The following is a 12,201-nucleotide window of genomic DNA, read 5'->3' as shown; positions in this document are numbered from 1 at the left end:
TTTAAATTTCCAATGTTGATATTTTTTTTCCAGTCCTGATATTTGTGTGGTTGCATATTAAGACCCGTTTGGTATCACTGGCTTGAACTTCAGGTCTTTCCACAAAGCATACTTTGATCCGTTTCTAGGATACCAAAAGAGCACATCTGCTTTTGGAAAATTGAGTATGGTTTGCTTATTATAAGCCCCCAGATAAAGGGAATGTCAACCTAAATGGGATGGTAGCTAGAGGACAGATTCTGTTCACTGTGCCTGAACAATGAATAAAAGCCACACCTAGTCAATTTGGGTGGAATGCTTGCTGTAGCAGGCAGGTTTGCTCACTGTATTTAACAGGTCTGAATTGACATTTGCTAGTATAAAATTCTACCTCTGAAAGCTTTTGTTGGATTATTAAGGAAGTTTAGCAAGTGAGACAAAGGGCGTGACTCCCCAGTGTTTTTCAATGCAGTTAAGAGAGAGTTGCTGATGTTCACAGCAAAAAAAAAAAAAAAAAAAAAAAAAAGAAAGAAAGAAAAAGAAGAAAAAGAAAAATCATGTTTAAGAACTCCCCCTGGCATAATTAAGAGGCAAACACGAGCCCCGTAGAAGAATTTTAGGGAAAAGCAGGCACGCTGGGTTGGGATTGCTCTCAAGCAAAGCTAATGTCTTAAAATTTCAATTTCACAATTAGGAATTTTCGTTATGGAGGGGGGAAGGACTCTCAACTGCTGGATGTAATGTGTGCTTGTATTCAGTGGATATGATGTTGTAAGTCTATTAAAAATATTTCTGATGTAGACATTTTGCATAATCTAGACCTGTCTGTATCTAGTAAACTCCTTTAGTTTCTCTCTTTGAATGTGGTGATTCACATGGAGGCAGTTCTTTACACGCAGGTGAACTTCACCCAGTCAAGTGTATTCACCTGATGATTTATATACAGGTTATTGGTTCAGCTATTGGGGTGTGCCAAGTCCTCTGGTCTGCTGTATGTTTTTCATGGCTTGCATTCCTGTGGCCAAGTTACGGTGTTCCAAACCACAGAGCCTATAAACATGGGTTCCCCTCCAGACTTTTCCTTCATTGCAGACAGAATCATCTGATGTCTGTCTGGACCCCCCACCTTTTTACAACAATTTTATAATTCTGTTTACCACAGACATTGCCCATTAACCAGCTTATATCTTTACCTGACATTAATATAGTAAGGAATGAAGGTGATATAACACTTCAGAGCCAAAAGGGGAAAAAATAGGAAGTTCCAGTAGATAGAAGGAAGGTGGATACACCGATAACGAATAATGCCTAGAGTCCAGCATTTTCAATATTTTTCTTCCTTAATTAAGTAGGACTGATAAAGTATAATATTATTCCATTCTGAAACTTTGGACTGGGGCAGTTTTAAGTGAACAGAAGTAGAATTGCAAAATAATTTGTTGACGTTTTAATTTTTGAAAACATTAAGTACTTAAATGAGTAAGTAGTTAAAGACAAAGGGTATCCTTCCCTCACCAGAATACATCGTACATTTAGCATATTCACATCAGAGTTACACTTTTTCTGGTTCACATAGCTCACATATAGTTCATATGGTTCACACACAAAACTAACCTTATTGCCCGAAGTATCTTCTATCTCCCTATTGTCATGGCTCTTTTGTTAAAAATTACCATGAAAAAAAGGTGGGCAAGCCATTTTGTAGATTGAGTGGAAAAGGAAACTTTTCCGTATTGCAGATGACCAGTCTCATGATCCGTACAGAAATTACAATGTATTTTAATGAAGGTTCTTTGGCGGATTTTTCAGCTTATCTACTCTTGAGACGATACATGATGACATTGAGCTCTTTCATCTCAATGTGCTGACATCTAAATGTTTTGTAAAGTGATTTTTGCAAAACGTTTAAGTCGGCGATGACAGGCATTATGTAATTATCGCGGTAATGTGCTGTTAATGTAATTATGACTGTCATTATCATGTGAAGTTCTGCGTTGACTGAGGTTGACCACATCGCATCACAGGAGTGTATGGAGTCATACCATGCATCCAGTCCCCCAATTGCATCCGGATTTTACCATGTTTGCTAAAAGGTTAGACAAGATTTTACTTTTAGATATCGCAGCTGAAGCCTAACATTATTTGTTCAACAAATTGTTCCAGGGGTAGACTTACCTTGAGGTTAGCGAAGGCTCAGGGCCCCTCATTTGCATGGGCTCCGTCCAAGGCCCTGGCAAATGTGCTGGAGCCCTAGCAATGTGTTTGCAATGCCTTTGTAAGATTTGCAAAAGATACCCGTGTATTCTTTGTTCTTAAGACTCCCCTACCCTACCCAACTGCCTCAACTTCAGGCCCCCCAGACCCTGGATTCACTCCTGATGCCAGTTGCTGGGCCAAAGTAGAGCCGTTGTTCAGGTCCTTTGCCCAGGCCGTGCCTGTCACACAGCTTGAAGCTCCTTCTGTAGTAAAACGAAAGAAGTCTCACCAGCAGTCGGTTTTCTGCCTTGCCCCAACTCTGTTAACGCACAATGTGAAATCTTGTTTTTCCCGAGGTTAAACAGAAGCGCTACAATTTTTGCAGCCCAACAGAGAGCATTGGTACATGATATCTTTTACAGTGCCCATTCCTCTGATAGTAACTACTCTCAACATTCTCCCATGTGCCTCCCTCATATATTCCCACGGGATAAATTCAACGTAATCTCCTCTCAGCCCATTGTGTGTCCTTCTCCTCTGGGGCTGGTTGGCTCAGTTGGTTAGAGCCTGGAGCTAATGAGACCGTGTGGGCCTGTTAGATTCTCTGAGATGAAGGCAGGAAGTTGGGAGGGCTGTGGGAAGATCTTTTTCTCTGAATGGAAGATGAAGCAACAGCAACAGTCGACAAAATCAATGCTTGACAGCCTCACCTATTGAGGATGATTTTTTTTCTCTCAGCAAAACCATCCCCTTGCTCAGATCAATAGAGTTCAGTAGGGAGAACCACCAGGAGACTTAGTGTAAAGCCTGTGGTGGCCCCTGGCACCTGACAATAATCTTAAACTGGTCGCCCACACAATCCTATTTGGCCTTCATATCCTTTATGCATCTACTGAATATTTTAAACTCTCCTTTCCCTGGTCTCTGCTCTTATGCCACTCTGTGGATACCAGTCATATTAACAATTCACTAGTCTGGAACCACGCATTAAGAAGCTGCCTGTCGGGGCTTCTGGGTGGCTCAGTCTGTTAAACATCCGACTTTTTTTTTTTTTTTAGTTTGTTTATTTATTTTGAGAGAGCGTGAGAGCATGTGGTGTGCGTGGTGGGTGCTAGCGAGCGAGTGGGGGAGGGGCAGAGAGAGAGAGGGGGAGGGAGAGAGAGAATCCCAAGCAGCCTCTGTCCTCAGCAAGGAGCCCGATGCGGGACTTGATTCCACGACAGTGAGATCTTGACCTGAGCTGATATCAAGAGTTGGATGCTTAAGCGCCTGAACCACCAAGGCTCCCCAAGTGTCTGACTCTTAATTCCAGCTCAGGTCTCGATCTCAGGGTCAAGCCCTGAGAGTTTGAGCCCCAAGTTGAGCTCTGCACTGGGCATGAAGCCTACTTAAAGAAAGAAAGAAAGAAAGAAAGAGGGAGGGAGGAAGGAAGGAAGGAGGGAGGGAGGGAGGGAGGAAGGAAGGAAGGAAGGAAGGAAGGAAGGAAGAAGGAAGGGAGGGAGGGAGGAAGGAAGGAAGAAGGAAGGAAGGAAGAAGGAAGGGAAGGAGGGAGGGAGGGAGGAAGGAAGAAGGAAGGAAGGGAAGGAGGGAGGGAGGGAGGGAGGGAGGGAGGAAGGAAGGAAGGAAGGAAGGAAGGAAGGAAGGAAGGAAAAAAAAGAAGTTGCATCTTTTGATCTACAGTATCACAAAGCCATTGTTTCGGAACTCTACATTGGATACCTTCTGATACTGACGATTCAGCCACTCCAGTTTAAAAATGCACACATCCCTATATTTGTGTATGTGTGTATGCTTGCATGGCACACACGTGTGTATAAAGTGTCCTGTGCTGCTGACACACAATGTGCATCTATGTGAAAAGACCGTTTGGGAGCAGCCTTCTGCCTCAAGTCTTCCTTAGCAGACAGGAAAACTGATGGATTGATGGATTTATTCAATCCCTCTGCCACCACTTCTGATCCCTGAGTGTTTCTTTTGTGCTGTGATGTTTGAACTTGATTTTTCTAACTGATAATCCTAAAATTAATCAGTGGCTTAGGAATCTCTTTTCATTCAACCAAGTACATCTGCCCTCTAGGAATCTATGATCTAACAATAGTAAGAAGGTGAATTAATATTTTTGTGCTACTCTTAGTGTCTGATTTCTACCTGATCCTCCACATTTTTTTAGACCGTTCGCCTTTTCTGGTTTTCCTCTGTAGAGTTATCTTTCTATTAACTCTGTGTTGTTGTGTTGTTGTGGTGGTGGTAGTGGAGGTTTGTTGAACCCTTGATAATTATAATAACCCTTAGCATCTATTTATCCTGGACTTGCATTGAAATGTTTATAGTCTCCAGACTTCCTGCGGTTCTCGGCTTTTCTCAGCTCTGGTCATCCCTCCCCCACTCATGTTTTGTTTAATCCCCTTTGTTAAAATTGGGTAACCACTTGAGTCTTTCATACTTTCCCTTTCCTGGTGGAGTACTAGTCACTTGAGTGCCGCTATTATCGCATATAGTTCACCAACGTACAATTTTTAGGTCAGTCCTTGTTCACTTTTCAGGAACAGAGTCAAAACTGCCTTGCCCGTCTAAAGAAGTCATTTGCCCTCTTGCCATATTCTTACCTGTAAAATCATCTGGTGTGACACAGATTTGTCTTTGGGCACTCCGTCATAACTGCTGGCCTATTTTGCAGCTTCTTTTCCACCAAATATGGGCAGATCCAAACCATATTGTGTCCTCCCTTACATGCTATGTTTTATACCCTTAACACTCACAACAATGTATTGATCCATCGCCTACCTTCTGTGATTAAGGTCAGAAAGGCCAGACGTAGATGAGGACAACTATTCACTTTTCACCATTGAATTTATGTATTTTTTTGGTGATTTTTTTTTTTTTTTTTTTTTTTTTTTTTTTTTGCCTAGCTCTCTCTTGGGCCACGGTGACTTATTCATTAACAAGTAGGATTAGTACATAAACACCACACTATCAGCTTGCGTCTGTTTATAAAGTTAACTCTCAATTATTGAGGGACCAATTAACTAGTCTGGAGGTTATGCGGGCATCACTCAGAACATCACTCAGAGAGTGTGGAGATGACCAAGCAAAAACTCTGAAAGAAAGATTATTCAGTTGTGCTCCATGTGAACAGTAAAGTCTGGGGGAAACTAAACTTATACATTTCAGAGTGCTTTGGGATTAGCTAAGGACAGAAATTCACATGGTGATGGTGAGCAGGGCTTCCTTTTATACTATATAAATGCTTGTCAATGAGCAATAAAATTAAGGTATTATGAGTGCTAGTAAAAGTTAAAGAGTGTTATTTTTCTGGTATTAAAATCTAGTCAACAAATTATTACCAAATGTTTGCCATCCTATAAAAGGAAATGTTTAGTCACCCACCTCTAGACAGGATCTCAGAGAGGGAAGGCCTCAATTATGTTGACTTCAGGCAAGGACTGGCATAATTGACTTAAAGTGTCTTGCATTCATCACACAATAATTGTAATGAACCTTGGATATTACTGAAGTAACTACAAATAGATCTAAGCTGTTGGGGAGACACAAAGATTGATTTCGCATAGCACTTCACATTTTTTTCTTTATACTAGTTTGAGGGATAATCCATTTTAAATGATAACTCAATGTTCCTAAAATGTATGTGTAAACTAGAGATATTTCAGGCATAGTTTTTCAGTGGATTGTATTACAATTCAAAGGTGCTTCAAGGGGCGCCTGGATGGCTCAGTTGGTTGAGCATCCAACTTCAGCTCAGGTCACGATCTCGTGGTTCATGGGTTCGATCCCTGCGTTGGGCCCTGTACTGACAGGTCAGAGCCTGGAGCCTGCTTGGGATTCTGTCTGTCTGTCTCTCTCTCTCTCTCTCTCTCTCTCTCTCAAAAATAAATAAACATTTTTTAAAAAGGTGCTTCAGAATCCTTTAAGACCCAAAATGTGGTGGCTCCTAAAATTTTACCTTTCACAAGATTCTATCTATCTCCCCATTCTTAACCACTGAGTACTTATTGTTTCATAAATAAATAGTGAAGAATCCTAATTTTAGTACCAATTAAGAAAATATTGTAGTGAATATTTTAGTATTGGTTTCTAAAGCCAAACCTTTTCAACTTGTGGAATCACGCCACAAGTATTAAATTTATATACATATAAAATTAGTGCTTTACTCCAGAAATGGATGGAGTGCTTTACTTTCTTGGAACCCTCTAGAATGAGGGTCAGCAATTGCTTCTGTAATTGACTAACTAGTAAGTATTTCAGGCTTTGTGGCACAAGAGGCGACATAGTATCCTTGTCAAGGATACTATGTAGGTACTTCTCCAAAAAGAGAAAAAACAAATATGTACAACTTTTCATCAATACAGATCTCCTAATGAGCACAGTGGAATTTATTTAAGGACAGTGAAATACGCATTTCACATACTTTCCGTGTGTTATGAAATAGTCTCCATCTTTTACTTTTTTCAACCATTTAAAAATGTAGAAACCATCCTGGTTTGTCATCCTGACCATACAAACATAGGTGGGCCGGATTAGGCCCAGGGGCTGGAGTCTGCCTACCCTTACTTAGCCTGCAACACACGCTCTTTGACAGTGATTAGTCCATAACCCAGCCCCAGCGGGAATTCTGTGAGGGCTTTAAGTTGCTGAGCAAGTTCCATATTCAGAGTCCACAGCTTTCAGTGAAGTCCAGGATTAGGGGCCACTGTTCTAGAGGCGACCACTGACTTTTACGAGGTATTTCTAAGGCCCTGGTAGTTCCTAGGTACCGTGCGATCACTCTTGGGAATTCCTACCCTACCAGCTAATGCTGTTGGAGACGCTGGGAGTAAATAACTGTCTAGGTGACCTTGTTATTCATGAATCAGTTGTCTCCACCATTCTTCACGGTTTGTTTTTATAAGACCCGGAGAAAGCTGAAATTCCACCCCTCTGGTTCTCGGAGGAAAAACCTTCTCATATTTTCAAATATTTGGTAAATAATTTAGGTTCAAGTGAGTATCTGAAACAGATTTAAGTGTCCAGACCATTTCAGGTTCAGCCGGCTAGGAATTTTTTTTCTTTAAAAGGCTCTTTACCCCCAAGATGGGTTCTTGTTAGCTCAACTGTCAGGCAGGGCTGCAGACGAGGTATAGGCAGGATTAAAATTGCTTATTAAAACTGAATGTGTGAGCTTGCCGGCTGCTTAACAGGTGGCTGTTAGCCAAAGCTAAGCCCTTGAAATGTTCAAACTCAATGGAATAGTTACCCTGGGGCAGAGGTGGTGGTAAGAAAACCAAAATGTCCATTTGAAAATAAATAAGGAGCTCAGGAGTCCCTGCCTAGGCCCAAGGGTTGTGCTTAGAAGAACTTGCTTCTTCTCAATAAACAGTGTTAAAGAATGAAGTTTTTACTCAAGGAGAAAATGGTTACAAAAGTGTTAATACTCATTTTAGAATGTAAAGATGGCACAGTATAGTTCGTGGCAAAACCTGAAAAAAATCCAAACATTTTCAGCAAGCCCTTTGCACTTTTTATATGGACTTCTAAGTAATTTACAACTTCTTTTCATACACTTGAAGCCTATAACAAACCTAAACAAGTTACAATATATTCCAAAGAAAGCAGAAGTTAACCAGGAAAATTTCCCCGAAAAAGGAAGGAAAAAAATTACAGAATTCAGAGCTACTGCAAATAGGAAGCATCACTTACATGCATTAGGCTTAAATATTATTAATTGATCACTATTTATTAGTGATTAATGATTTTTAATCTGGAAAACCCACTCACCTACAGGTCTTTCTTTTAATTCAGTAGTTTTCGAAGAGAATTGTAATAATGGTTCTTCTCACTTCTGTAAAAGGCAAAGGCAGAAAGCATCCAGGAGAAACAGCAGGGTGACTTCAGTGAGAAATGTACTATGAAAGTCAGAGGGAAAAGAGAAGTAAAACAAAGTACTGTTGTGTGGTTCAAATGCAGAGTTTTTACAATGAGAGATTCTTGCTGGTTTTGAGACAACCATGAATCATCAAATTGATAAACTGTGCCTTATCGTGGAAGCATGCCTGGGTGGCAGTTTCCAAGAGATTTCCATCTCATTATATAACAATATCACATCAGCTAATTCCTGGAGCTTCACATCTCATTCAGTGAGAAGTATGGCGTGTCCTTACAGCCTTACATCACAATGCCTAGTTGGGCTGGGTCAGCCCTAGACCTGGTCCTCAGACCTTAAAGCCCCTCCCTGACTGCACCATCATCTTTCCCGGTGCCTGGTGTTGCCCCTTCCTCTGAAAGCTCTTGGCTGCCATGCATTCTCTACTCACCCTAGTGAGTCTTGTCAGTTTTGAGGGGCCAAGTTCTTTCTGTCCTTCCTAATGTGCCAATTAGCTACTTTGAGAAAATCATCTACAGTAGAGTGCTCTTTGGGAAGCCCCTTCCTTCCATGTTGGCATGTGGGTTTTTTTTTTAAGTTTATTTATTTTGAGAGAGACAGAGATAGCACAAGTGGGAGAGGAGCAGAGACAGGGAGAGAGAGAGAGAGAGAGGGAGGGAGGGAGGGAGAGAGGGAGAGAGAGAGAGAGAGAGAGAGAGAGAGAGAGAATCTCAAGCAGGCTCTGCCCTGTCAGTACAGAGACCGAGGCAGGGCTTGAACCCACAGAACTGTGGGAACATAACCTGAGCCGAAGTTGGATGCTTAACCGACTGAGCCACCCACGCGCCCCTGGCATGTGGTTTTTAATGGGCTTTGGGGAGACGGCTATGCAGGTGAAAATTTCAAGTCAGACTAGGGGGTGGGTTGGTGAATATATATATTGGCCCTCACTTCATACTCCATAGCCTCCCATTCTGCCTATACTTAGGGCTGTTCCTATTCATGTGATGTAGCAAGAAAGAACAGATGCTATTAATAATGCACCGAGAGAAACCACCAGGTGCACACCAAGGCACTATCTACCTTATAGAGTCCCTGCTAGAAATGTACTGCATTTAACCATGGTTTGTTGTTAATCCATTAAATGCTTCCATTTCTTTTTAAACCTTATCACTGATTCTATCAGTCATTTACTAAGAATGGGGTATTACAGTGGAGAAAAGAGAACTATCAAACAAATTAGAACCACATTGAAAAGAAAAGATTCCCACATGTGGAACAAGCTGGAAAATAGCACACAGAGGGATAAACTACATGGTTACAGATAATAAAGGCAATACATGTATCAAGCTCTTGAGATTAGGACTTTCATAAGAGAGAAAAACCTGTGAGAGCCCTTTGCATTTCTAATGTTTTTCTTGACAAGTTGTGCTCTAGTTTATATACCTTCAAATCCTATTATGTTATGTCTCCCTGCCTAACAGGGATCCTTGGAACATTTTTTAGGGCCTCCTTTTGAGTTAGGGATATCATCTGGCCCCCTAGGTAAAGACGAGGCTGGGCAAGTCCGATTCATTTGTGAAATAGAACCTCTAATTTTTTTTAAAAAACGACCATCCCAATCTCATTTTAGGTGGACAGCAAGAAGTTGTTAGAGCTTTCACCTTTCTTTAATCTGCCCCTTTCTTCCTCACTTCCCTTCTGTCTTCTGTAATTGATAGTGGGCCAAAAAGAGGAGTGAGGTGGTGGTGGGGCTGGTGGAACTTTGGTAGGACCGGCAGCCTTAGGGCCAGGCAGTGCTGATGCAAAGAGGAAGGAGGAGAGTGGAACAGAGGGGCTTTCGGGAGAACCGGAAGTCTGCCTGCAAGGGCCATGCCTGTGTAAGGAGACAAGGCAGATTGCCTGTATAGGTGATATCACTTGTGGCAGAAGTCAAAAGCAACAATGGTAACTTGGGACATGGCTTAGGCTCTTTGAAAGAATGCCTCCTGTGTAATAATAGAAAAGAATCTATTTACCTCTAATGGCTTTTTTTTTCCTCTTTTCAACGTGCAGACTTCTTTTCCTGTGAATCCACCACTTGCAGCTAATCCTGCCATGGCTTTCAATCCTTACTTACCTCATCCTGGGATGGGCCTGCTTCCTGCTGAACTTGTACCGAATGCACCTGTTCTGATTTCTGGAAACCCGCCTCTCGCATTGCCAGGAGCTGCTGGTCCCAAACCGATGCGTTCAGATAAACTGGAGGTATTGATGTAGAAATATATAAATACCTGTAGGGTAGTATCAACCCCACGCAGAAAGCAACATTCTCAGGGCCCAGCGTTTTGAATGCTTTCAATAAATACACCTGAGTTTTTAGCTTATGAAGTATAACCTCAGAAAAATGTTAAATGTCTTACTACTGCCATTGTAGCCTGTTATGCAACGCATTGATTCAGTTGTACAACAGGTCAGACGGTGTCCTAGTGTGCCCAGACACAGACACTGCATCCCCTTTGCTGTGGCACAAGAGGGCTGGTGGGAATGTTCCTTTAACCCAGGCTCCAGCTCTACAGACTGGGATCGCCGTATTGTTAATGAGTCTCTACTTGGTAGAATAATCCAACTGGAAAAAAAAAAGTAGATTAAGTCTCTATGAATGCAGAATATTAAGGGAGTATCATAGTATGCAAACCTTTTTCTCCATCTTAAGAATGATGGACTAGATAATGAATATCCCCGCTGCTTATGAAAAGGCAATCTAAAAGAAACTTCAAACAGCTTTTTTGATTTATGGAAGTCCTTCAGTCTTCCCTTGTCATTCTTCCTACATTGAAATAAATAACTAGTCCATTTCATACAAAGGCAACTCCACTGGCTGACTTAAATGCCTGGCATTTGTATCGTAATGGAATCTGACTGTACACGCAACTCAGTTGTGATCCACAATTTTGCTGGGAAAAACTGCATTGCTGTGTGACAAAGACTCATCTTGGACTTTAGCAAAATAACCCCCTCTTGAAAATTTGGCTAATTACACTTCAGGCTGTGAATTAAGCGGAAGATTAAAAAGTGGTTTTCAACAATACTTTTAAAGCAGACAACTTTCCTTTGGGCATAGTGGAATATTTTTTTTTTCTAGGAATAGAAACATCTATGTGGACGTCTCACCGGGAATATGGCTTCACATTATCCTTCAGCTTTTGTAGAATTTTCCTAGATAGATGACAAAATCACGTCTACTCTTGCTCTTACATTCACTGGCAAAATAAATAAAAGCTAATCAGCTTCCAGGCATCCATGTGATATGTGTTGTCACTGTCACTGTAATTTAAGGTTTGCCGAGAATTCCAGCGTGGAAACTGTACCCGTGGTGAGAACGATTGCCGCTACGCTCACCCTACAGATGTTTCCATGATCGAGGCAAGCGATAATACTGTGACCATCTGCATGGATTACATCAAAGGGCGATGCTCCCGGGAGAAATGCAAGTACTTTCATCCTCCTGCTCACTTGCAAGCCAAACTCAGGGCAGCTCATCACCAGATGAACCATTCAGCTGCCGCCACGATGGTAAGAACGGACCAGGGGTTGTAGGCTGTTTGGGGGGAAATGTTAGTACATTCCTCACCTTGTCTAATATCCTTATAACCATAGTCTTGAATAGTCATGAGTGGATCGTAGTATGAATAGCCAAGGTTATAAGCTGGAAAAGAGAACACCTATTTATTCTGCTTCATTTGCTCAAATTTTCTAAAGATAATTGTTTCAAAGCTTCACTAATGATTTTAATCTACTGTGCTTTTTCTCCCATGTTTTGGAAAAGAGTAAATTCTATAACTTAAACAGTAAATTATTTTTGAGTAGTTTTGAAAGCCTAGCTAATCTTAATATCCCAAAAAGGCAGAAAGTTGTCTCTCTACCCTGTAAGCCACCTTCATGGACATTTTGTCAGTAAGGTAGCAGGTGGGAAAAATATATGCATAACACTACAGTGTGATAGGTTGAGAAATAGAAATTATGATTAGTTAAGTTTGTCATAGCTGTCAATTACTTTGAAAATCTGCTTGTAGGGGCGCCTGGGTGGCTCAGTTAAGCGGCCGACTTCGGCTCAGGTCATGATCTCGCGGTCCGTGAGTTCGAGCCTCGCGTCGGGCTCTGTGCTGACAGCTCAGAGCCTGGAGCCT

The 12,201-nt window shown here is 41.5% G+C and overlaps 1 protein-coding gene across 4 annotated transcripts in view; it reads left to right on the top strand.

Moving 5' to 3' along the window:
• Window positions 1-12,201, top strand: part of MBNL3 (muscleblind like splicing regulator 3) — a 111,861-nt gene that overhangs the window by 82,356 nt on the left and 17,304 nt on the right. For all 4 annotated transcript variants that reach the window (XM_043569639.1, XM_043569637.1, XM_043569638.1 and 1 more), the window contains 2 exons: window positions 10,088-10,279; window positions 11,351-11,587. In XM_043569639.1, coding sequence (XP_043425574.1) covers window positions 10,088-10,279; window positions 11,351-11,587 — 429 coding nt within the window. The remainder of the gene's footprint in view (window positions 1-10,087; window positions 10,280-11,350; window positions 11,588-12,201) is intronic.

This window comes from Prionailurus bengalensis, chromosome X, assembly GCF_016509475.1.
Source record: "Prionailurus bengalensis isolate Pbe53 chromosome X, Fcat_Pben_1.1_paternal_pri, whole genome shotgun sequence".
NCBI lineage: Eukaryota > Metazoa > Chordata > Mammalia > Carnivora > Felidae > Prionailurus > Prionailurus bengalensis.
Note: the sequence above shows the minus strand (reverse complement) of the source record. Positions and strands in the feature narration are given on the sequence as shown.